The sequence below is a fragment of the Eleutherodactylus coqui genome, chromosome 1 (genome assembly GCF_035609145.1).
Source record: "Eleutherodactylus coqui strain aEleCoq1 chromosome 1, aEleCoq1.hap1, whole genome shotgun sequence".
Lineage (NCBI taxonomy): Eukaryota > Metazoa > Chordata > Amphibia > Anura > Eleutherodactylidae > Eleutherodactylus > Eleutherodactylus coqui.
In genome coordinates this window covers 20,059,095-20,086,520 of record NC_089837.1, presented here as the reverse complement: position 1 = coordinate 20,086,520, position 27,426 = coordinate 20,059,095, and the positions used below count along the sequence as shown (strand labels likewise).

Here is a 27,426-nt window from a genome sequence, read left to right as displayed (position 1 = left end):
ATGCCCGTGCCAAATTTTAAGTTTCTATGACATTGGGAAGTGAGAGATTTAGATTATGTATGTAAAATTTGGACGCTAATTCTTTTGCGCTAGAATTGAATAATCGAGTTGGGACCCAATTACTTTTCCTATTTTGGAGATAATCTATGCTTGTGCCAAAATTCATGTTTCTACGACATCGGGAAGTGAGAGAACTTTTGGCGAGTCAGTGAGTCAGTGAGGGCTTTCGTCTTTATATATATAGACTAGCGTACCCATCGCGCGTTGCTGCGAAGACAGACATACATACATACTACGTCTTTATATATCTAGATGACGGCAGCAGCGACCACTGAGGTTTACCGCTGGGGTATGTCACTCTTATTACTAATGGGGGGAGTGTCACTATTATTACTGCTGTGGGATGTCACTATTATCGCTGGGGTGAAGGTGTCACTATTACCGCTGGGGTATGTGTACATGTGGCAGAAATGGGCAGGGCTCTTTCAGAATAGACCGGGTGCAGATTTTGACTGCTTTTTAGATGCGGAAATGCTGCAGAATTTTCCACAGAAATCTCCGCTGAGGACATTCTGCAGTATTTCCGCGTCCAAAAAGCAGTCAGAATCTGCACCCGGTCTATTCTGAAACAGCCTTGTCCTTTTTAGAACGACGGGGGTAAAATCATACGTTGTGATAAGCCCCGCCCCCTGACGTGTTGGCACTTTGCGATACATAAGTGGGTTTTGGGTTGTAGTTTGGGCACTCGGTCCCTAAAAGGTTCGCCATCACTGGCCTAGTACATGTTTGCCCACTTCCAACTCCAATGGAGACTGACTGTAAATGGCTGGCATGCTCTAGTATTTATGGTTTCAAGCTGTACGTGTCATTGCATACAGTCTATCTATCTATCTATCTATCTATCTATCTATCTATCTATCTATCTATCTATCTATCTATCTTTCTATGTATCTATCTATCTATCAGGGTTATTGCATACAGTCTATCTATTTATCTATCTATCTATCTATCTATCTATCTATCTATCTATCTATCTATCTATCTATCTATCTGGGTTATTGCATACAGTCTATCTATTTATCTATCTATCTATCTATCTATCTATCTATCTATCTATCTATCTATCTGGGTTATTGCATACAGTCTATCTATTTATCTATCTATCTATCTATCTATCTATCTATCTATCTACGTGTCATTGCATACAGTCTATCTATCTATCTATCTATCTATCTATCTGGGTTATTGCATACAGTCTATCTATCTATCTATCTATCTATCTATCTATCTATCTATCTATCTATGACATCAGGAAATGAGAGAATTAGATTTTGTAGGCCGCTGCTTCCCCCTTGCGGGCTGAATAAAATAGCCGTTGGGTGGAACATACAATTTATCCGGCTGCTGTGGCTTCTTAGGAAGATATCCTAGTACTTGTTTACCCACTTCCAACTCCAATGGTAATTGGCTGGCGTGCTCTAGTGGTTCCAAGCTGTACGTGTCATAATACAGCCTTAATGACATCACAATGCAGCTTTATAGAACATGTTGGGGCATGTTCAAGGGCGTCCGATGTTGATGACATCAGTGATGACATCACAATAGCAGGTGGCTTACTTACTCGATCTACGTGGGGGGGGGGGCGTAACTTTCGACGACGCTCGCGCGCCATTTATCGTAGGATATTTGTACTATGCCTATAATCTTCCCAGGAGTGTACTTAACAACTTCCCAAAGTTTCATGGCGATCGGATGAATGGTGTAGTAGCGCATAAAGGACAAACAGACAGACAGACATACATTCAATTTTATATATATAGATATATCATTTTATTGTGTTACATTTAGGTAGATTACATGGACAGGTTGTTAACACTTACATGACTGCAAAAAAAAGAGAAATTGTGATGGAGATGTTGCTTATGATTATATTTCTCTGTAAGGGCACTCCATGTGGTTGGGGGTGGTAGTACATGTAAAGCATTATCAATTGTTTAATTTCAGGATGGCATCCTAGTGGTCTGAAGTGGTGCAACAAGTGAAACACAGTATTCACCTGTCACCTTGTAGACTATTTGATGTCTTACTATGTAACACTATTGAATTCTATGCATGGCTTGGTCTACATCATTTATAGAGGTTCCTCCAGTAATGCTAATCTTCCGCTCTTCACTCCTTATGACTTCCACCATTGTCTTGGCTCTTCTCATTGCCAGCTATGACCTCACACTATGTGACTTCTTGTCCTGAGTCTGTCCTCTATTCTGTCCTTTTCTGTCCTTTTTCCAGCTAAATTGATGAATAGCTATATGGCAATGGCAAACGGAGGGCCCTACTCTCGCCCCACAGGTGAAATAGTCGTCAACATGGAACCCGAAGTGCCTATCAAGAAAATGGAGACCATGGTTAAACTAGAGGCGGTGAGTCTAGAATATTACTAGAGAAGGTGGAAATTGTGACGCGTGTTGTGTTAGGATTTAAAGGGCTTTTCTCACTTTATACTATTGACGACCTATCCCCAAGGTAAGTCAATAGCAGATCAGCAAGGGGCCAGATGTCCACATCGGTGGTCAGAGCGGGAAGTGTAATAGAAGGCTTACCTCCTGTTGAAATCAATGGGATCAGAATGGTTTATTACACTTCTGGCCCTGACCACCGATATGGACTTCTGGCCCTGCTGATCAGTGGGAAAACCCCTTTAGTGTTGGAAATTGTGGAGAACGTCTCCTCCTTCTCATCACTCCAGCCTCGCTTCTCATTTGTCAGTTTTCGGATGCTTACCTCCCTTGTAGTCAGCAGACGTTTCAGCTTCAAAAGCAATTTAATAGGGTCGTACAATATTAGTAGCGTATGACTGCTTCCCTCCAGAGGTAGTGCCACACCTATCCGTGGGATGTGAGCGGTACTTCCATTGAAGTGCACACTGCAGTAACACACATAACCATGTGGACAGGTGTGGCGCTGTGTCTGGAAGGAAGCAACTATATGTTCTCAGATCTTGTAAAGCCCTTTTAAAGAGAATGATATGAAAGTATTAATGTCAATATACTGCAAAAAGGTGTTTCATGAACTATCCAGGTGCAGACAGACTTACCTTCTATGTCTCTCTGTTATCAACATTGTGTCAGTAACAAGAGCTTTCCAGGAAGTATGTGACCCTTTTCACCAGATATTAGCTAAGGGGGCTGTGGGTCACTTCGTCCCTTGAACGCCTGTTCCAGACTAGTCCTACTCCTGCTCTCCTATGTATGGGACTACTTCCACCTCATCTCTCTGTACTGACCCGTCTTCCTGTAAACTCCACTGTGGTAGACCGCCCATTCCCAACTCTCCTGCGTGCAGGACCAGCTCTACGAAGAGGTTGCCCAAACCCACTACTCCAAGCTTGCCCATGTGCTTTACCGCTCCGTCATTAGTTTTTCCATGTTCCAGATGACTGCATCCCTAGCTCTCATAAGCCACATGTTATTTTCTAAGCTTTCCTTTGTACCAGACCCCTCCTTTCCACCTTTCATATGTGCCAGACCCTTCCTCCCCACCTTTCATATGTGCCAGACCCTTCCTCCCCACCTTTCATATGTGCCAGACCCTTCCTCCCCACCTTTCATATGTGCCAGACCCCTACTTCCCCACCTTTCGTATGCACCAGACCCTACCTTCCCCACCTTTCATATGTACCAGACCCTCCTTCTCCACCTTTCATATGTGCCAGACCCTCCTTCTCCACCTTTCAGATGTGCCAGACCCTCCTTCTCCACCTTTCAGATGTGCCAGACCCTCCTTCTCCACCTTTCATATGTGCCAGACCCTCCTTCCCCACCTTTCATATGTGCCAGACCCTTCCTCCCCACCTTTCATATGTGCCAGACCATCCTTCTCCACCTTTCATATGTGCCAGACCCTCCTTCTCCACCTTTCATATGTGCCAGACCCTCCTTCTCCACCTTTCATATGTGCCAGACCCTCCTTCTCCACCTTTCATATGTGCCAGACCCTCCTTCCCCACCTTTCATATGTGCCAGACCCTTCCTCCCCAGCTTTCATACGTGCCAGACCCTCCTTCCCCACCTTTCATATGTGCCAGACCCTCCTTCCCCAACTTTCATATGTGCCAGACCCTCCTTCTCCACCTTTCATATGTGCCAGACCCTCCTTCCCCACCTTTCATATGTGCCAGACCCTACTTTCCCACCTTTCATATGTGCCAGGCCATCCTTCCCCACCTTTCATATGTGCCAGACCCTCCTTCCCCACCTTTTATATGTGCCAGACCCTTCCTTTCCACCTTTCATATGTGCCAGACCCTTCCTTTCCACCTTTCATATGTGCCAGACCCTCCTTCTCCACCTTTCATATGTGCCAGACCCTCCTTCCCCACCTTTCATATGTGCCAGACCCTACTTTCCCACCTTTCATATGTGCCAGGCCATCCTTCCCCATCTTTCATATGTGCCAGACCCTCCTTCCCCACCTTTTATATGTGCCAGACCCTTCCTTTCCACCTTTCATATGTGCCAGACCCTTCCTTTCCACCTTTTATATGTGCCAGACCATCCTTCCCCACCTTTCATATGTGCCAGACCCTCCTTCCCCACCTTTCATATGTGCCAGACCCTACTTCCCCACCTTTAATATGTGCCAGACCCTCCTTCCCCACCTTTCATATGCGCCAGACCCTCCTTCCCTACCTTTCATATGTGCCAGGCCATCCTTCTTCACCTTTTATATGTGCCAGACCCTTCCTTTCCACCTTTCATATGCGCCAGACCCTCCTTCTCCACCTTTCATATGTGCCAGACCCTCCTTCCCCACCTTTCATATGTGCCAGACCCTACTTCCCCACCTTTCATATGTGCCAGACCATCCTTCCTCACCTTTCATATGTGCCAGACAATCCTTCCCCACCTTTCATATGTGCCAGACCCTCCTTCCCCACCTTTCATATGTGCCAGGCCATCCTTCCCCACCTTTAATATGTGCCAGACCCTCCTTCCCCACCTTTCAGATGTGCCAGACCCTCCTTCTCCACCTTTCATATGTGCCAGACCCTCCTTCCCCACCTTTCATATGTGCCAGACCCTTCCTCCCCACCTTTCATATGTGCCAGACCCTCCTTCTCCACCTTTCATATGTGCCAGACCCTCCTTCTCCACCTTTCATATGTGCCAGACCCTCCTTCTCCACCTTTCATATGTGCCAGACCCTCCTTCTCCACCTTTCATATGTGCCAGACCCTCCTTCCCCACCTTTCATATGTGCCAGACCCTTCCTCCCCAGCTTTCATACGTGCCAGACCCTCCTTCCCCACCTTTCATATGTGCCAGACCCTCCTTCCCCAACTTTCATATGTGCCAGACCCTCCTTCTCCACCTTTCATATGTGCCAGACCCTCCTTCTCCACCTTTCATATGTGCCAGACCCTCCTTCCCCACCTTTCATATGTGCCAGACCCTCCTTCCCCACCTTTCATATGTGCCAGACCCTACTTTCCCACCTTTCATATGTGCCAGGCCATCCTTCCCCACCTATCATATGTGCCAGACTATCCTTCCCCACCTATCATATGTGCCAGACCCTTCCTTTCCACCTTTCATATGTGCCAGACCATCCTTCCTCACCTTTCATATGTGCCAGACCATCCTTCCTCACCTTTCATATGTGCCAGACAATCCTTCGCCACCTTTCATATGTGCCAGACCCTACTTCCCCACCTTTAATATGTGCCAGACCCTCCTTCCCCACCTTTCATATGTGCCAGGCCATCCTTCCCCACCTTTCATATGTGCCAGACCCTCCTTCCCCACCTTTTATATGTGCCAGACCCTCCTTCCCCACCTTTCAGATGTGCCAGACCCTCCTTCTCCACCTTTCATATGTGCCAGACCCTCCTTCCCCACCTTTCATATGTGCCAGACCCTTCCTCCCCACCTTTCATATGTGCCAGACCCTCCTTCTCCACCTTTCATATGTGCCAGACCCTCCTTCTCCACCTTTCATATGTGCCAGACCCTCCTTCTCCACCTTTCATATGTGCCAGACCCTCCTTCTCCACCTTTCATATGTGCCAGACCCTCCTTCCCCACCTTTCATATGTGCCTAACCCTTCCTCCCCAGCTTTCATACGTGCCAGACCCTCCTTCCCCACCTTTAATATGTGCCAGACCCTCCTTCCCCACCTTTCATATGTGCCAGGCCATCCTTCCCCACCTTTCATATGTGCCAGACCCTCCTTCCCCACCTTTTATATGTGCCAGACCCTCCTTCCCCACCTTTCAGATGTGCCAGACCCTCCTTCTCCACCTTTCATATGTGCCAGACCCTTCCTCCCCACCTTTCATATGTGCCAGACCCTTCCTCCCCACCTTTCATATGTGCCAGACCCTCCTTCTCCACCTTTCATATGTGCCAGACCCTCCTTCTCCACCTTTCATATGTGCCAGACCCTCCTTCTCCACCTTTCATATGTGCCAGACCCTCCTTCTCCACCTTTCATATGTGCCAGACCCTCCTTCCCCACCTTTCATATGTGCCTAACCCTTCCTCCCCAGCTTTCATACGTGCCAGACCCTCCTTCCCCACCTTTCATATGTGCCAGACCCTCCTTCCCCCACTTTCATATGTGCCAGACCCTCCTTCTCCACCTTTCATATGTGCCAGACCCTCCTTCCCCACCTTTCATATGTGCCAGACCCTACTTTCCCACCTTTCATATGTGCCAGGCCATCCTTCCCCACCTTTCATATGTGCCAGACTATCCTTCCCCACCTTTTATATGTGCCAGACCCTTCCTTTCCACCTTTCATATGTCCCAGACCATCCTTCCTCACCTTTCATATGTGCCAGACCATCCTTCCTCACCTTTCATATGTGCCAGACAATCCTTCCCCACCTTTCATATGTGCCAGACCCTACTTCCCCACCTTTAATATGTGCCAGACCCTCCTTCCCCACCTTCCATATGTGCCAGGCCATCCTTCCCCACCTTTCATATGTGCCAGAACCTCCTTCCCCACCTTTTATATGTGCCAGACCCTTCCTTTCCACCTTTCATATGTGCCAGACCCTTCCTTTCCACCTTTCATATGTGCCAGACCCTCCTTCCGCACCATTCATATGTGCCAGACCCTCCTTCCGCACCTTTCATATGTGCCAGACCCTCCTTCCCCACCTTTCATATGCGCCAGACCCTCCTTCCCTACCTTTCATATGTGCCAGGCCATCCTTCTTCACCTTTTATATGTGCCAGACCCTTCCTTTCCACCTTTCATATGCGCCAGACCCTCCTTCTACACCTTTCATATGTGCCAGACCCTCCTTCCCCACCTTTCATATGTGCCAGACCCTACTTCCCCACCTTTCATATGTGCCAGACCCTACTTCCCCACCTTTCATATGTGCCAGACCCTACTTCCCCACCTTTCATATGTGCCAGGCCATCCTTCCCCACCTTTCATATGTGCCAGGCCATCCTTCCCCACCTTTCATATGTGCCAGGCCATCCTTCCCCACCTTTCATATGTGCCAGGCCATCCTTCCCCACCTTTCATATGTGCCAGGCCATCCTTACCCACCTTTCATATGTGCCAGGCCATCCTTCCCCACCTTTTATATTTGCCAGACCCTTCCTTTCCACCTTTCATATGTGCCAGGCCATCCTTCCCCACCTTTCATATGTGCCAGGCCATCCTTCCCCACCTTTCATATGTGCCAGGCCATCCTTCCCCACCTTTCATATGTGCCAGGCCATCCTTCCCCACCTTTCATATGTGCCAGGCCATCCTTCCCCACCTTTCATATGTGCCAGGCCATCCTTCCCCACCTTTCATATGTGCCAGGCCATCCTTCCCCACCTTTCATATGTGCCAGGCCATCCTTCCCCACCTTTCATATGTGCCAGGCCATCCTTACCCTCCTTTCATATGTGCCAGGCCATCCTTCCCCACCTTTTATATTTGCCAGACCACCCTTCCCCACCTTTCATATGTGCCAGACCACCCTTCCCCACCTTTCATATGTGCCAGACCACCCTTCCCCACCTTTCATATGTGCCAGACCCTCCTTCCCCACCTTTTATATGTGCCAGACCCTTCCTTTCCACCTTTCATATGTGCCAGACCCTTCCTTTCCACCTTTTATATGTGCCAGACCATCCTTCCCCACCTTTCATATGTGCCAGACCCTCCTTCCCCACCTTTCATATGTGCCAGACCCTACTTCCCCACCTTTAATATGTGCCAGACCCTCCTTCCCCACCTTTCATATGCGCCAGACCCTCCTTCCCTACCTTTCATATGTGCCAGGCCATCCTTCTTCACCTTTTATATGTGCCAGACCCTTCCTTTCCACCTTTCATATGCGCCAGACCCTCCTTCTCCACCTTTCATATGTGCCAGACCCTCCTTCCCCACCTTTCATATGTGCCAGACCCTACTTCCCCACCTTTCATATGTGCCAGACCATCCTTCCTCACCTTTCATATGTGCCAGACAATCCTTCCCCACCTTTCATATGTGCCAGACCCTCCTTCCCCACCTTTCATATGTGCCAGGCCATCCTTCCCCACCTTTAATATGTGCCAGACCCTCCTTCCCCACCTTTCAGATGTGCCAGACCCTCCTTCTCCACCTTTCATATGTGCCAGACCCTCCTTCCCCACCTTTCATATGTGCCAGACCCTTCCTCCCCACCTTTCATATGTGCCAGACCCTCCTTCTCCACCTTTCATATGTGCCAGACCCTCCTTCTCCACCTTTCATATGTGCCAGACCCTCCTTCTCCACCTTTCATATGTGCCAGACCCTCCTTCTCCACCTTTCATATGTGCCAGACCCTCCTTCCCCACCTTTCATATGTGCCAGACCCTTCCTCCCCAGCTTTCATACGTGCCAGACCCTCCTTCCCCACCTTTCATATGTGCCAGACCCTCCTTCCCCAACTTTCATATGTGCCAGACCCTCCTTCTCCACCTTTCATATGTGCCAGACCCTCCTTCTCCACCTTTCATATGTGCCAGACCCTCCTTCCCCACCTTTCATATGTGCCAGACCCTCCTTCCCCACCTTTCATATGTGCCAGACCCTACTTTCCCACCTTTCATATGTGCCAGGCCATCCTTCCCCACCTATCATATGTGCCAGACTATCCTTCCCCACCTATCATATGTGCCAGACCCTTCCTTTCCACCTTTCATATGTGCCAGACCATCCTTCCTCACCTTTCATATGTGCCAGACCATCCTTCCTCACCTTTCATATGTGCCAGACAATCCTTCGCCACCTTTCATATGTGCCAGACCCTACTTCCCCACCTTTAATATGTGCCAGACCCTCCTTCCCCACCTTTCATATGTGCCAGGCCATCCTTCCCCACCTTTCATATGTGCCAGACCCTCCTTCCCCACCTTTTATATGTGCCAGACCCTCCTTCCCCACCTTTCAGATGTGCCAGACCCTCCTTCTCCACCTTTCATATGTGCCAGACCCTCCTTCCCCACCTTTCATATGTGCCAGACCCTTCCTCCCCACCTTTCATATGTGCCAGACCCTCCTTCTCCACCTTTCATATGTGCCAGACCCTCCTTCTCCACCTTTCATATGTGCCAGACCCTCCTTCTCCACCTTTCATATGTGCCAGACCCTCCTTCTCCACCTTTCATATGTGCCAGACCCTCCTTCCCCACCTTTCATATGTGCCTAACCCTTCCTCCCCAGCTTTCATACGTGCCAGACCCTCCTTCCCCACCTTTAATATGTGCCAGACCCTCCTTCCCCACCTTTCATATGTGCCAGGCCATCCTTCCCCACCTTTCATATGTGCCAGACCCTCCTTCCCCACCTTTTATATGTGCCAGACCCTCCTTCCCCACCTTTCAGATGTGCCAGACCCTCCTTCTCCACCTTTCATATGTGCCAGACCCTTCCTCCCCACCTTTCATATGTGCCAGACCCTTCCTCCCCACCTTTCATATGTGCCAGACCCTCCTTCTCCACCTTTCATATGTGCCAGACCCTCCTTCTCCACCTTTCATATGTGCCAGACCCTCCTTCTCCACCTTTCATATGTGCCAGACCCTCCTTCTCCACCTTTCATATGTGCCAGACCCTCCTTCCCCACCTTTCATATGTGCCTAACCCTTCCTCCCCAGCTTTCATACGTGCCAGACCCTCCTTCCCCACCTTTCATATGTGCCAGACCCTCCTTCCCCCACTTTCATATGTGCCAGACCCTCCTTCTCCACCTTTCATATGTGCCAGACCCTCCTTCCCCACCTTTCATATGTGCCAGACCCTACTTTCCCACCTTTCATATGTGCCAGGCCATCCTTCCCCACCTTTCATATGTGCCAGACTATCCTTCCCCACCTTTTATATGTGCCAGACCCTTCCTTTCCACCTTTCATATGTCCCAGACCATCCTTCCTCACCTTTCATATGTGCCAGACCATCCTTCCTCACCTTTCATATGTGCCAGACAATCCTTCCCCACCTTTCATATGTGCCAGACCCTACTTCCCCACCTTTAATATGTGCCAGACCCTCCTTCCCCACCTTCCATATGTGCCAGGCCATCCTTCCCCACCTTTCATATGTGCCAGAACCTCCTTCCCCACCTTTTATATGTGCCAGACCCTTCCTTTCCACCTTTCATATGTGCCAGACCCTTCCTTTCCACCTTTCATATGTGCCAGACCCTCCTTCCGCACCATTCATATGTGCCAGACCCTCCTTCCGCACCTTTCATATGTGCCAGACCCTCCTTCCCCACCTTTCATATGCGCCAGACCCTCCTTCCCTACCTTTCATATGTGCCAGGCCATCCTTCTTCACCTTTTATATGTGCCAGACCCTTCCTTTCCACCTTTCATATGCGCCAGACCCTCCTTCTACACCTTTCATATGTGCCAGACCCTCCTTCCCCACCTTTCATATGTGCCAGACCCTACTTCCCCACCTTTCATATGTGCCAGACCCTACTTCCCCACCTTTCATATGTGCCAGACCCTACTTCCCCACCTTTCATATGTGCCAGGCCATCCTTCCCCACCTTTCATATGTGCCAGGCCATCCTTCCCCACCTTTCATATGTGCCAGGCCATCCTTCCCCACCTTTCATATGTGCCAGGCCATCCTTCCCCACCTTTCATATGTGCCAGGCCATCCTTACCCACCTTTCATATGTGCCAGGCCATCCTTCCCCACCTTTTATATTTGCCAGACCCTTCCTTTCCACCTTTCATATGTGCCAGGCCATCCTTCCCCACCTTTCATATGTGCCAGGCCATCCTTCCCCACCTTTCATATGTGCCAGGCCATCCTTCCCCACCTTTCATATGTGCCAGGCCATCCTTCCCCACCTTTCATATGTGCCAGGCCATCCTTCCCCACCTTTCATATGTGCCAGGCCATCCTTCCCCACCTTTCATATGTGCCAGGCCATCCTTCCCCACCTTTCATATGTGCCAGGCCATCCTTCCCCACCTTTCATATGTGCCAGGCCATCCTTACCCTCCTTTCATATGTGCCAGGCCATCCTTCCCCACCTTTTATATTTGCCAGACCACCCTTCCCCACCTTTCATATGTGCCAGACCACCCTTCCCCACCTTTCATATGTGCCAGACCACCCTTCCCCACCTTTCATATGTGCCAGACAATCCTTCCCCACCTTTTATATGTGCCAGACCCTTCCTTTCCACCTTTCATATGTGCCAGACCCTCCTTCCCCACCTTTCATATGTGCCAGACCCTCCTTCCCCACCTTTCATATGTGCCAGACCCTACTTTCCCACCTTTAATATGTGCCAGACCCTCCTTCCCCACCTTTCATATGCGCCAGACCCTCCTTCCCTACCTTTCATATGTGCCAGGCCATCCTTCTTCACCTGTTATATGTGCCAGACCCTTCCTTTCCACCTTTCATATGCGCCAGACCCTCTTTCCCCACCTTTCATATGTGCCAGACCATCCTTCCCTACCTTTCATATGTGCCAGACCCTTCCTTTCCACCTTGCATATGTACCAGACCCCTCCATTCCAATCTTTCATACATGCCAGACCTCTTCTTCCACACCTTTTTATTTGTGCCAGACTCCTCCTTCCCCACCTTTTTTTTATCTGCCAGACTTCTTCTTATCTGCCAGACTTCTTCTTCCCCACCTTTTCTATCTAATATACTCCTCCTTCCCGATTTTCCCATCCGCCAGACTTCTGCTTCCCTAGGTTATTTGCTGTTACCATCCAGGGCTTTGTACATAGAAAATATTGTACAGAGGGGTATAAATACATAATATTAACAAATCCTAAAAACAAATAAATAAATGAGAGCGCTTATAGAGCAACATGCAGGAGAGCCACGCCCCTGAGGGACAGATGGCCCCGCCCCCGAGGAACTACAATCTATAGCATTTCATATATATGCTAGGCCAGATCATTTCATCTCTGTCTGAGAAATCTAGTGTCACTTAGAGCCTTGTCAGTAAATTCGGACTTTCATTGTGATGCTGTTTGTTGGAGACCTGGGAAGTACAATATTTATAACATACGACTAAACTAGATCAACCCCATTATAATGTGTGATGGGTTCATTGTGTGCCGTGTCCCCTTGTATCGCTGCCTGTCATTGTCGTTACCGTGTGTCAGTAATCATCCTGTATTTTGTTTTCCATCTCCCTCCATCTCTATGTGACAGAATTCTGACGCAGTGGTTAAGGTTGATGTGGTAAGTGATCCTCTTCTAATAAATCACGAAGCTTACGATCGGCTGCGCACTGCGGGTCATATATGATGTCACTGAGCGGGTTATATATGATGTCACTGAGCGGGTCATATATGATGTCACTGAGCGGGTCATATATGATGTCACTGAGCGGGTCATATATGATGTCACTGAGCGGGTTATATATGATGTCACTGAGCGGGTCATATATGATGTCACTGAGCGGGTCATATATGATGTCACTGAGCGGGTTATATATGATGTCACTGAGCGGGTCATATATGATGTCACTGAGCGGGTTATATATGATGTCACTGAGCGGGTCATATATGATGTCACTGAGCGGGTCATATATGATGTCACTGAGCGGGTCATATATGATGTCACTGAGCGGGTCATATATGATGTCACTGAGCGGGTCATATATGATGTCACTGAGCGGGTTATATATGATGTCACTGAGCGGGTCATATATGATGTCACTGAGCGGGTCATATATGATGTCACTGAGCGGGTCATATATGATGTCACTGAGCGGGTCATATATGATGTCACTGAGCGGGTCATATATGATGTCACTGAGCGGGTTATATATGATGTCACTGAGCGGGTCATATATGATGTCACTGAGCGGGTTATATATGATGTCACTGAGCGGGTCATATATGATGTCACTGAGCGGGTCATATATGATGTCACTGAGCGGGTTATATATGATGTCACTCAGCGCACTAATGATAACCGCAGTGCTTCCTGTGGCACTGGAGGAAATGACTTGATCCACTACGGTGGTGAGGCATTTAAGGTGATATAAGCCATTCTGCCGACTGAGGGATTTGGGAGCTGCGGTGTTATTTCAGCGCAGCCAGCCACTGCATTGATGGTAAGGTTGTGAAGAGTAGCCCCCACTTGGTCGCAGCTGTTCTTCAATCATGCGATTTTCAGCCACGTTAGTCGGGATTTTTTAGCACGGCTAACTCAGGGTCTAAATGACGCTTGTGTGAAGGAGGCCTTAAGGTGTATCTCTAGACAAGTGGTCAGATGGGGGGATGGCTATGGGGCTAGTGACCCTATCGGGGGACCCTGTGATTGGCTGTCCAAACAGACCTGCAATTTAGATTTTGCTGCTCCAAGTTGACTTCATCTAAAATCACAACTGGAACTCGGCTGCCTTCTTGGGCCGGACCAAGGCAGTCTACAAAGTACGATTGATGTAACCTCAATATCCCGTATGGCGATTGTCCTTTATAAAGAGGGCAGTTCCCCGGTAAGCTGGCCAAACATCTCATCCGGTAGGACACTAAGCAACAGAATAGAGGAACCTCACTGATATCAGCTGCAGGACACGTCAGAGGTGTCAGGACTTCCCGAGGTTCATACTCTACACACTGAAGGGCCCCGTTATCAGAGCCCCGGCCCTCTCACAATTGGTGCTTTCCTGTATGGACATTCTCCCCGTGACCCCCAGAGTGAAGCATAGAATCACGTGACAAGTTTTGCACGAATCAGTTTCAGTGTGAATCCAGCGATCGGAGCGACTTCTAACGAAGCCGGTCATCGGTGCTGGACTAGCCGGGTATCACTGCCAACCGCAGGGGGTTTTCTCATGTAACGGTGTGGAGAGTATACTGAGAATGGCACGATATAAGAAAAACATCCAGCGAAGGGGGATCCTGCGGACGGAAGCAACTCATCACTGAAAGGGGTCGGAGGAGGATGTCAGGAATCGTTCTGACCACCAGGCTGCACAGTCAGCTGAATACAACGCTGGAGCTCCAACTAACGTGTCCGAACGCACAACTCGCCGTTCCCCCGCACGGATGGTATAACAGCAGACGACCAGTTCCAGCGCCATTGTGTCCAAGAGAAACAGAAAGATGAGACTCCAGCGGGCAAAAGAGCGCAAAACTTGTATCACTGAGCAGCGGATGGATGGGTCCAGATTTCTGTTGCCCCGTGCTGATGGGAGGTCAGAATTTGGCGCAAGCAGCATGAATCGCTGATTACTTCCTGTCAGGTGGTCAGAACATGTCAGCACTGCCATATAATCTGCAACAACTACAAGAAGCTTCCTGTCCGCAGGGGCCGATATTCCTGCAGAACCGTTTCAACACCTCATGGATTCTACACCAGGAGGAATTGCTGTGGTTTCCTAGGGGGCTTTCTCTTGCTGCCATTATACAATGGCGCCATCTGCTGGCTAGAGCCAGTACTGCGGTATGAGACATGCTGGAGGGGTCCACGACAACAGAGCAGCCAGTAATCTACAGTAAGAATACCCTGCCAGATGTCTTCCGACATTGGAGCTGTACAGCCTTCAATCAGAATGCCTTTAGACGTCAGTCAGTGGATTGGAAAGGGTTAAGGCTGAAAGAGTCCAACGCTACTAGAGGGGGGTGTATAATAAAGAGGCTGTTTACTGTATCTATACATGAACTATGGATACTATTTATCTATATACATCCCATAATGTCTCTTTAAGCGGTTTCCCAAGTGTTGGCACTTACACCAAGTCAATCAAATTAGTGCAGATGATGGGACCCCCAATAATCATATGTACAACTCGGTCCACTCAGGGATTATATATGCCTCACTGACTCCGAACGAAGTCACAATACGGCACATGTACCGACACCTTCCACTGACTGTCTAATTGGGCCTCATTAGCAATCCTGACCATAAATGCGGCCTTAAGGTACAATTACCCGACTCTGAAGCTCTCTTCTGTCCTATAATCCCAGCAGTAAGGAATGTGACTCGTGTTTGATTCACTTTATGTTTCAATGATGAATAAACTAGAGGAGCTTAGACTACCCATGTCCTTGGGCTTTCTAAAATCAGAGCAGCTGCCTGGCATTGGCTGCCACATTCTGAGAGTAACACTACATCCTTGCTGATCTGTAACGCCTTTTACTGAATGTTTTCCCAGAATGAGGATGAGAAGGAAAAGAAGAAGAAAAAGAAAAAAGGAGAAGAGATTGAAGAGGAAGAGCCCGATGAAAGCATGCTGGACTGGTGGTCTAAGTACTTCGCCTCCATCGAGACCCTGAAAGAGGTGACATATGACTGGCTGTTATTACTTCATTTATCGTCCTTTATAATATCAGAGACGTTGTATACTTATCTAATTGGTGCTGACCAGAGAGGAGACTGGAGAGATCAGAGAGGAGACTGGAGAGATCAGAGAGGAGACTGGAGAGATCAGAGAGGAGACTGGAGAGATCAGAGAGGAGACTGGAGAGATCAGAGAGGAGACTGAAGAGAGATCAGAGAGGAGACTGAAGAGAGATCAGAGAGGAGACTGAAGAGAGATCAGAGAGGAGACTGAAGAGAGATCAGAGAGGAGACTGGAGAGAGATCAGAGAGGAGACTGGAGAGAGATCAGAGAGGAGACTGGAGAGAGATCAGAGAGGAGACTGGAGAGAGATCAGAGAGGAGACTGGAGAGAGATCAGAGAGGAGACTGGAGAGAGATCAGAGAGGAGACTGGAGAGAGATCAGAGAGGAGACTGGAGAGAGATCAGAGAGGAGACTGGAGAGAGATCAGAGAGGAGACTGGAGAGAGATCAGGGAGGAGACTGGAGAGCGATCAGGGAGGAGACTGGAGAGCGATCAGGGAGGAGACTGGAGAGCGATCAGGGAGGAGACTGGAGAGCGATGAGGGAGGAGACTGGAGAGCGATGAGGGAGGAGACTGGAAGGATCAGGAACTGGAGAGAATAGGCAGGAGACTGAAAAAATCAAGGACTGGGAGGCCATAGAGGAGACCGAGGAGGTCATTAAGAAGACTGGAGAGATCAGGGGCAGGGGAAATCAGAAAGGAGATTGGGGAGGAGATTAGAGAAATCAGCGAGGAAAATGGAGAGATGACAGAGGAGACAGAAGAGATGCGGGAGAAGGGAACATTCACAGAGGAGACAGGAGAGATGAGCGAGGAGACATGAGGGATGAGAGAGGAGATATGAGAGATCAGAGAGCAGAGAAGAGGATCAGGGAGGTGACTGAAGGGGTCTGAGGGGAAACTGGAAAGGTCTGGGAGGAATCATAGAATAGTAGAGTTGGAAGGGACCTCCAGGTTCATCGGGTCCAACCCCCTGCTCAGTGCAGGAGACTGGAGAGATCAGGGTGGAGACTGGAGAGATCAGGGTGGAGACTGGAGAGATCAGGGTGGAGACTGGAGAGATCAGGGTGGAGACTGGAGAGATCAGGGTGGAGACGGGAGAGATCAGGGTGGAGACGGGAGAGATCAGGGTGGAGACGGGAGAGATCGGGGAGGAGACGGGAGAGGTCTGGGAGGAGAGTGCAGAAGTCTGGGGGAAGATATGAGAGATCCAAGAGCAGACAAAAGGATTAGGGAGGAGACTTGAGAGGTCTGGAATGAAACTGCAGAAATCTGGGATGTCACCAGAGAGATTAAGATAGAGACAGAAGAGATGTGAAAGGAGACCATGGAGATTTATGAGAAGACTGGAAAGATCTGGGAGGAAATGGAGAAATTGGGAAGGAGACTAGAGAGATAAGGGAGAAAATTGGAGAAGTCTGGGAGGAGACTGCAGCGGCCAGGGTGGAGGAGATCTCTCCAATCTCGTCCCAGATCTCTCCAGACGGTAATCACACTAAGACTACCCCAAGTGCCTGTGTGTGCTAACGATGCCCTTCGATAGATCCCTGTGATGCTTGGATTAGTGTGAACTGTTTTGGTTGCAGTGCTGTCTCCAGCCTCTCACAAGTACAGGTGAAGCACGTGGGGTTTGTGTGCATCACATAAACCTGCAGTCAAAAACTAATTAGAACAGGTTGCTGTAAAAACATGTGTGCTTTAGCTGCACCGTCAAAATGCTACATGTGCAACCACTGTAGGTTGTACTGACGAGTGACACTACCATTTTAATAACAGCTGTATAGCCTTGTGCACCTCAAGCACTAAAGAGAAGCACAAACCATAGTAATGCCCATGAATGGTCTAAGGGCAGCTCTCCCTATCAAAGACCCAACGTGTCCTCCATACCTCCATTCAGTGCTTACATTGCCTGGTTATCCCCCCCCCCCCCCGCCAATCATGGAGGGTCTTAGCACCGCCCCCCACCTCAAACGATCACCTGTGATTCATTAGATCTGCCCACCCAAAATATAGTAACACCATGCTCGGGGGAGGGGGGGAAATTACCTTTTAGCAGTCTTTTATTTGCCTCTTCCAAACTGGTTTTCTAAACTTTTGATTTCTTACTATATCCAGCAACTCCGCCAGCAGGAGGCGGCAGCAGCGGAGGCTGAAGAGAAGGAGGAGCTGGAGATCGCAGAGGGTAATTATTGGTGCAGCAGCATTTGGTCGTTCCCATCTTGTGTTGTCATATTACAGCCCTCGTCTTGTCACAATAGACCGTTTACAGTTTTCCCCAATGAATTTTCTTATTTATTTTAAACATCGGCTTTTAGTGCGACAATAATGAAAATGTGACTAAAATGTGACAAGATGTTCTATGTGTGAAGACGGTGGGCGATGGGGCTGCTCTCCGGTTTGTCTTTCTGCATTCACTCCATCCACTCCATATTGTCTTACAGCAATGAAAGTTGGCCTTGGTCATAAACCATCATGCAGCCATCTCTTAGCCTCACATCAAGTAACGGGGCCAAGAAGAGAAAACAATCCCTCCTTCTACTGCTATTTACTCGCCTATACACTGCCCTGTCTGAGTGCAAGTACACCGCCGAGTGGGGTGGGAGAGGGTGAGCAGCCATGGGGTCTGCTCCACCTCTCAACTCTCCCCGATGCGCCCCTGTTACTCTACTGTCCACTTGACCAGCATGTTTGCAGGTCGAGTGGTCAAGCCTTTACTAATCTGCCTAATGTAAACCAGTTCTTCGGGTCTCCTGCCCCTTCGTATAGGTATCATGTGTGCACTGATGTGGCGCCACACTGAATTCCTGGAGGTTCCATGTTGTTCACCTCTAGGCGCTCTGCGTGCCAATGGCACCACATGTCACCTCCACATGGCATATCCTCCATTATCGCTCCATAAGTCCCATTTTTTTCTCCTGGGTTCCATAAGACATAACTTCTGTATGAGGCTGGGGGCGTCTGGAGGTCCGGTAGGGGCAGATTGGATAGATTTCCGTACTACAGAACCTGAAGCCGTTGACACTTTTGGGCATACATGTACACCCTCCATCGTAGGGGGTTGTATTGGCCAGGATTGGGAGTGAATCCCGCTATATACAGGGCGGATGCTGGCTGTTTCTGACAGCTGACACCCGCTGACAATGTGAGCGCTGATCATAGCTATTAACTCCTTAAATGCCTCTGTCAATTCTGACAGCGGTATTTAAAAGCCCCAATCCCCCCGCCCTCGCGATGAGATCATGAGGTGCTGTTCATTTGGCATGGCAACCATGTTTTTCTGCCTATTAGGACAGGCACAACCCACACAATACATTGATGGTGTTAGACTACCATTAAACTACACCTGCTCTCTGATTGGCTAGAGCTGTCTGCATGATCAATACTGAACAATCAGAGAGCAGGACATAGTGTGCATTAGGTAGTTAAAAGTTTAGCCAACTTGGATGACTGGAACTGGTGGTTTGGAAAGACAACAGCTCAGAAGACCAAAGGCAGGTGATATAAACCGCTCCCAATTCCGGTATCGGGTCAAAATTCTGTCCTGGGAGTGGAGTATCTCTTTAATTACATGATGTTGAAGGTCTTGCCGTTGGCTTCTTAGGGATCAACAATTCAATGAGTTATAAAGGTAGAACCTGATGACCTTATATTTGTCCTTACTTGTTATATGTAAGGTCTGAAATTCAGTAGATGATTGTTCAAACTCTAGCTAGTCAATGTAAAGAGTAACAACCCCACCATTTTTGTGTGGTCTGTAGGCTGATACTGGTAAGTACTACTGCTTCCTCAATGCATGTATTATTTCAGGGGTGGTTTGATGGCCTCTCATAGAGCCTCAGTGCCATTCATGGGAGACGTAGAAATATACAAGGGTTTGGAAGCCTCATAGCAGTGTGGGTGGTCCAAGGCCACCCATGATCCGAACTATAGGTCAACTTTCATGCTCATCGTGGTTGAGTGTCTTGTGTTGTTGGTTCCTTCCATCTCCCCCAACTTGTATGATGACTCAGAGATCAAAATTGATGAATCTTCCATGAAAGGCTCAAAGGGGTCAGCGAAGAACAAAGAAAAGGTGAAAGTGACCAAAGAGGACAAGAAGAAGAAGCTGCAAGCCGAGCAAACGGAGAAGAAGAACAAGCAGAAAATCGATGAATTAAAAGTAAGTCATCAGAAGCAAAGATCTAGAGATGTCTCCATCACTGCAGGCTCCAGGGTCTACCTACACGTAGCGCCTATCTACTTTTAGCCACTCCCCTTTCTCTTAACGAGTTACAAAGCCTTTGTGATGGGCGTAAAGTTAGAACACTAAGTTTTGTGCAGGCCGATCGATGGCTTATTCACGTGAGAACCTTCAGTCTTTCGCTGTATAGGTGATGAGTCGGACTGAACGAGCGCCGGGGAAACCCAACGACAAGCCAACGAGTCAACGGGGATTTTTTAAATGCAGATCGAAAAGTGAGCGCTTCTCGTTTGTCGCTCAGTTGTTGGCTGCGTTTAGACTGCATGAGTATCGATTTTTTTGAACAATAATCGTTCCGTCCAGAAGCCCCTTTAGTGAATCTTCCTTAACCCTTTCAGCATCAGAGATGTTGCATTGCTTTTGTTTTCATTTTTTTCGTCTTTGCCTGCCAAGAGCCATAACATTTTACTTTCCATTGATCTGCTCATATGAAGGCTTGGTTTTTGGTTTTCGATAAGTTGTATTTTTTGGTACCATTTAACCCCTTGGTGACCGCCCATATGTCTTTTAACAGGGGCTGATAAGGGGCTTTATTCTGCAGCGCCGTTTTTTGAGGGTGGTTACATCAGAAGTCTGTCGTGGGTCACCCGTGCCAGGGAGAGCGGGTGCTCAGCTGTCGGATGACATCCTGGAATTTGCTGTAACAGCGGGGGCCGAACAAACCACAGATCCCTGCTGTTTTACTATTTACATGCCATGGTCAGTTCGACCATGGCAGGTAAAACGCTGACAATGGGTGGCGGCTCCCTCTCTCACTCACCGGACCCCTGCGATGTGATTGTGAGATTCAGATGGGTTGCTATGGCACCCAGAGGCTTGAATACAGCCTCCATGCCTGCCAGCTATGGTGGCCTACGAGGCTCAGCCTCCAGCTGAGCTTCGTAGGTTTTCTAATACACTGCAGTACTGAAGTATAGTAGTGTATTAGAACTATGATAAAAGATGGTGATATTCCAGTCTCCTAGTGGGACAAAAATAAAAAGTAAAAAAAATAATAAAGACTAAAGTTCATTCTGCAAAAACCAGGACCGTAAAGAGCTCCAGCAACGCAAAAATAAAAATGTCCTGGCTCTTGGAATGCAGCAACACAAAAAAATGTTTTTTGTATACAAAAATAGCAAAACATATAAGAAAGTGTGAACACTCGGTGTCACCGGAATCGCGCCGACCGCGACAATGATGTCATCGCATTGTTTTTATTTTTCTGCATTTTGAACATCGTAAAAATGAAATCCAAAAAACAAATGACTTTTTTCTCCCCGATCCCCCTAAAAAATGAATAAAAGTTATACAATACATTACATGTACCCAAAAATGATGCCATTAACCTATTATTGACCAAGCACTGTAAATATACGGCGCTTGGTCCCGAGCTTAAAGCTCAGCTGTATGTAAAATTATGGCGGGGATTAAAGCCTCCTGCTTCTGCAATCAATCAGAAGCAGGACGGTATCTCCGGTATTCTCTATCTCCGGTATTCTCCATCTCCGCTCGTCTGCGATTTCAGGTGTTCAACAAGGAACTGGAAATAGAGTTTGAGAACTTTGAAGACTGGCTGCACACCTTTAACTTACTGCGAGGGAAGATCGGAGATGACGACGACACGGTCAGCGAGGAGGAGCGGATAGTCGGGAGGTTCAAGGTGGGTGTCTGACAGCGAGACTGCACGGACTCTACCGGTAATACTGCGTTCAAACGGTTGTACGCCCCTCGATGGATGGGAGGGCAGTAACTGACAGATCACAGGATGCTCATCCAGAACTGAGGGCCACTGCTGATGCGCGGCCCATAGTATCAGCTATATGGGGTGTCACCACCTTGTGCCCATCACTATACTGATGCCTCCACCTTGTGCCCATCACTATACTGATGCCTCTACCTTATGCCTATCACTATACTGATGCCTCCACCTTGTGCCCATCAATATACTGATGCCTCAACCTTGTGCCTATCATCATACTGATGCCTCTACCCTGTGCTCATCACTATACTTATGCCTCCACCCTTGCCCATCAATATACTGATGCCTCCACCTTGTGCCCATCACTATACTAATGCCTCCACCTTGTGCCCATCACTATACTGATGCCTCCACCTTGTGCCCATCAATATACTGATGCCTCCACCTTGTGCCTGTCACTATACTGATGCCTCCACCTTGTGCCTGTCACTATACTGATGCCTCTGCCCTGTGCCCATGACTATACTTATACCTCCGCCCTGTGCCTGTCACTATACTGATGCCGCCACCTTGTGCCAGTCACTACCCTGATGCCTCCACCTTGTGCCCATCACTATACTGATACCTCCACCCGTGCCCATCACTACACTGGTGCCTTCATCCTGTGCCAGTCACTTCACTGGTTGCCTATCCAGTATAGAATACAATGTGAACTCCTCAGGCTCATCCATAACAGAAGGACGGATCGGCCCAAGTAAACAGTTGGGTCTTTGTATGTATAGTCATAGAAATAACCTTCTCTCCCATCCATCCTGCAGGGCTCCATGTGTGTCTACAAGGTACCGCTGTCCGATGACATCACAAAGGAGGCTGGATATGACCCCAATTATGGCATGTTCCAAGGCATACCCAACAACGACCCAATAAATGTACTGGTGCGGGTGTATGTAGTCAGGGTGAGTGCCGTATACTGGACTATATGTTATCACACAGTGTCATTATTAACCCCTTAAGGTCACAGCCTTTTTTTTCCATTTTCGTTCTACTTTTACTAATACATATATTTTCTATCGCCAGCTTCTAACTGGCATAACTTTTTTATCCTTACATCAATGGGGTTGTGTGATGGCTCGTTTTTGCAGGAAAACCTATAGTTTTTATTGGTACTATTTGGAGAACATACAACATTTTGATCACTTTTTATACATTTTTATTTGGAGACTGAGTGACCAAAAAATGCAATGCTGGTGTTCTGTATTTTTTTCTGCTGATGAACACCGTGTGGGATAAGTATTTCATTTTGATAGATCAGACATGGTGGTACCAAATGTTTTATATAGGTTTTTTATTTTTTTTATTTTGAATATAGGGAATGTTTTTTTTGTTTTTTTTTTACTTTTAGTGTCTTTTAGTTTTAAAGTAATAAAAACTTTATTTTTCATTTATTCTTACTTTTTTAAGTCTCCATAGAGGACTTGAACTTGCAATCATTTGATCACATGCCATACACTGCAGTACTTCAGTATTGCAATATATGGTATTTCTGTTGGCATTCTATTAGGACAGGCCACAGACCCATCCTAATAGGCAGAAATATATGGCAGCCCTGGGGGCCTTCAGAAAGTACTTAGCTGTCATGGTAGCCATGTAGCGGGATTGGCAGTCTATAGAGATCTATGGCAAGGCCTGTGAACATGCTACCAATGTCTTGTTACCCCTTTAAACTAAGAAAACATTATAGGACGCCCAAACTGTCAGCTGATGTGCACAAGACTAGATTGCATGCTCTTATGCAGAGATGGCCATTGTGCGAATTCCACCAATAACCAGCATGAATTGTTTCCTAGGCCACGGATCTGCATCCTGCAGACATCAATGGGAAGGCTGATCCCTATGTCGTCATTAAACTGGGAAAAACTGAAATCAAGGACAAAGAGAATTACATTTCTAAGCAACTGAACCCGGTCTTTGGAAAGTGAGTCTGCTGCTGAACCCACTACACGCCTGTCCATATTTACCAAGCCCAACACTGCAATCACTTGTAGAAAGATTGCAGGATCTTAGGCAGGGACATAGGTAAAGGCTCATGGGCCCTGGTGCAAAAGTTTAGCTTGGGCTCCCCCAATAGTGCAACTTCACTTTGTGACTGAGTCCTCTATGCCCCTGAAAACTAACTGTGCATCCCCTGTGCCCCCGTAATCCAATTGTGTAATTGTGCTTCCCTCTGCCCCCTGCTATCTAATTGTGCATCTCCTGCAACCCCCACCATATATTTGTGTATCCCATGTGCTGCCACCACAAGCTTCTTATGTGTTCTCTGTGCCTCCTCAGTCTAATTGTGCATCCTCTGGCCCCTCTAAGTGATCGTGACCCTCTGTGCCCATGTCCCAAGTAGTTGTCTTCTGAGACCCCCTTTTGATATGTTCATATCTTTAGCATGTCCCTCTTCACATCCTGAATTGCTCTCGTGGGGCACTTCTGGGCAGCCTGTATCCTTCCCTGACTCCTTTATTCTGGCTCCTCAGAGAACACTAGAAGAGCCAAGGAGGAGGAGGAGTCAGGGGAGGAGGATTCAGGTTGCTCACAGTGCCAACGATATGCTGTGTGAAGAACAGAATAAAAATATAAAGGTACCAGACCATCAGCAAAAGTGTGGAAAGGGGACATCCAGGCTCAGCAGGTATGGGGTTCAGTTGCAATTGTAACTCCTGCGACCCCTATAGCTACGCCACTGATCTTGCGATGTGTGGAGACCTAAGGATATCCCAGTGCATAGGTGCAGCATGAGGAGAGTCCTGAGGCATGTAGAAAAGAGGAACAAGAAAATTGGTAGACGGAAGATGCACATTCTTAGGAGATGGTAAGAAGTAGAATGAGACAAAGAAGATTGGATGTCAAACTAGGGCATTGGGTCAACCAGTGCAGGTGCCATGAGGTTCATGGTTGGCCTCATCCTGTTCTCAGTGGATGGTGATACCCTAAGTACGTTTATCCTACTCTCTAGGCTCTGCAACATTATCAAACAAGGGGAAGAGCCATCCAAACAGCCGGGCTATGGTTCTGTCCTAGAGGCGTGGGAGGAGCACACAAGAGCATCCTTAACCTGTAAATATCTATTTTTTAACCAGGTCGTTTGATATTGAGGCCACTTTTCCTATGGAGTCCATGCTAACTGTCGCCATATATGACTGGGACTTGGTCGGAACTGATGACTTAATTGGAGAAACCAAGATTGATCTGGAAAATCGTTATTACAGCAAACACAGGGCTACATGTGGGATCTCACAGACGTATGCCATGTAAGTACACATGCTGCCATCTCACATTACCAGCTCTGCGTTACTCATGTTCCGAATCCCGGACCACGGCATGTAAAGGGTTCATAGAGGGAGGGCACTCCTTCTGTGATGTCATTGACCCCCCACCATGTAATCGCAGAGGGCTGAAGGGTTGCCATGGCAGCCATATGCCAGACAGTGTCTAGGTTTGTCATGGCCTGTGATCACTATGATAAGCGATAATGCAGTGTATTATCAAAACGCTTATAGCATCACAGGTTCAAGTCCCCTTCAGGCACACAAAAAAAGGAAAATAAAATGGAGGAAAAAAAACTTTTTTGATAATTTTCCCGTTTTGTTTTAAAAAAAGTTAATAAGTTAAAACCACCCATATTTGGTATCCTTGCATCCATAATAAATTGAATACACCTTTTATCATGCATTGCAGTACCGAAGTATTATCAGAGCGATCATAGGATCGCAGGTTCAGGTGCCCTACAGGGACATAAAAAAGTAAGTAAAAAGGGTAAAAAAGAACACATTAAAAGTAGTAAAAACAACCAAACTTTTTTGTGCAATTACCCCCTTTGTTTCGTAATGACCCGTACTATAAGTTGAACACACTTTATATCCTGCACAGAAAAACTATTAAAAAAAATTAAAAAACTGAGCCGAAATGCTTTTTTTTGCCCATTTTGCCTCCCAAAAACCACAACAAAAGTGATAAAAAAAGCCATATGTGAGGCTAACTTCACGTGGGCGAGGGTGATATTCACAACCCGATATCGCACTAGCCACCATGTGAAAGCTCCATAGGTGCGAGGCTGTTTTCATTTCGGGGATGAAGGGATCCTCCGCCGCAGCTGTCACAGCCATTGCAGAGGATGGCAGAGGATCACGGAGTTCTCCCATTGCTTTAATTGAAAACAATGGAGCCACGATGCGAGATCACGCAGCCAGACAGAATTTGTTTCTCGCTTAGCATTGTAGTGGCCCGGAGTTAATGGGGCCCCTCCAGAATGCTCTATGTCTGTCTCGCTGTCTTGTCAGTGTCTTGTTTGTAGAGTGCATTTGAAGTATGTGTATTGCTGTTTGCAGGACTGAAATAGTTAATGTCTGGTATGTTCTGTCCTGGGTCGAAAATGTATAATTTGTGGTCACATCACTGGTCTAGTCAGCCTGAGAGTCAGGAGCATGGAGTAAGCCGAGCGACTGCTTACCGCTCCGCCTGGGGCCTCACTCCTCAGGAGTCCTCTATACCACTTCTGACTACCAAGGAAAGGAACCGCTTATTAGTGAGAAAGAAAGAAAGCAAGTGTAAGTGTTTTACCGGTGGAGAAAGTGTTTACCGGGAGAGGAAAGTAAGGACTCTTTCTTCACACCAAGTTTATATGTACTTGGCCTGTGGATTGTTTATTACCCCATGAGCTTCACCGTGAGAGATAAGTCTTGTATGCTGGGATTTCTACACCTGTTATGGACTGTGTTAAGGAGTTTAAGTAAACGGACAATATCAACCATTCATGGTTTTGTTCAGAAAAGTTACTCTTCTGTGTGTGGACTATTTTGTTCATTTACAAGATCTATCCCAGGAGAAGGAACAGTGTTGTCACGAGTGATCTACCCCAGCAGTAACGAGGTCGGGTCCTGAGCTACCCGTAGGGGAGGAGATGGTAGAGCCCTGTGACAAGGTTATTCTCTCTGCCCTGCTATCTCCTCGGCTGCGGGCCTGTCTCCTCGGACCCTGCAGGGATGGAGCTTTGGCGTCACGAACAGGATGATTCCTCTGCCCCTTGCCTAGAAACGCTGAAGTGACACCTCTGCCATTGCCAGACACGGAAGGAAAATTATATGCCTGAGAAGGAGACACAAGTCCAAATATCTCCCAAGCCCACTGAGCTCTTCTAAAAAGCCTAGGACAACATCCCTCCAACCCTCTGAGCCTAAGGAAAATAAAAAGGATAAAGTTGCGGGTCCGCTAAGCCTGAAGAAAATTGGAGAGACACGGCCGTGTTACCTACAGGATTTAGAGAAAAAGTAAGGACTCTTTGTTCACACCAAGTTTATATGTACCCCAGATGCATTATCACTTGGAGAGAAATTGTGTTGTGTTACACGACAAGGTGGAACTGCCCAGTTTGGATTTTGTGGTAGAGGATACAAAACAACCTTTGGACTATCGAAATGTCGCTCAGCCTTCTTTCTCTAAAGTGACAGGAAAGCCTGAGAAACTTTCCAGCCACAAAGTTTCTGCCATGGCTGTGGGAAAAGTAGGGGGGATAACCCCACCACGGAACAGCAGCAGCAAAGTGCTGAAGACCACTCAGGGGAGGGGCTACTAGGATTGGAGAGTGAGATTCTAGAAGCCACCAGAGAGACCACCGAGAACACCTCT

At 47.8% G+C, this 27,426-nt stretch overlaps 1 protein-coding gene across 7 annotated transcripts in view; it reads left to right on the top strand.

Annotated features, from left to right (window-relative positions):
* OTOF (otoferlin) overlaps positions 1 to 27,426 on the top strand; it is a 362,878-nt gene that overhangs the window by 300,300 nt on the left and 35,152 nt on the right. For all 7 annotated transcript variants that reach the window (XM_066594464.1, XM_066594452.1, XM_066594448.1 and 4 more), the window contains 9 exons: positions 2,350 to 2,420; positions 12,687 to 12,716; positions 15,643 to 15,768; positions 17,948 to 18,014; positions 19,843 to 19,991; positions 21,580 to 21,714; positions 22,572 to 22,709; positions 23,601 to 23,728; positions 24,882 to 25,052. In XM_066594464.1, coding sequence (XP_066450561.1) covers positions 2,350 to 2,420; positions 12,687 to 12,716; positions 15,643 to 15,768; positions 17,948 to 18,014; positions 19,843 to 19,991; positions 21,580 to 21,714; positions 22,572 to 22,709; positions 23,601 to 23,728; positions 24,882 to 25,052 — 1,015 coding nt within the window. The remainder of the gene's footprint in view (positions 1 to 2,349; positions 2,421 to 12,686; positions 12,717 to 15,642; positions 15,769 to 17,947; positions 18,015 to 19,842; positions 19,992 to 21,579; positions 21,715 to 22,571; positions 22,710 to 23,600; positions 23,729 to 24,881; positions 25,053 to 27,426) is intronic.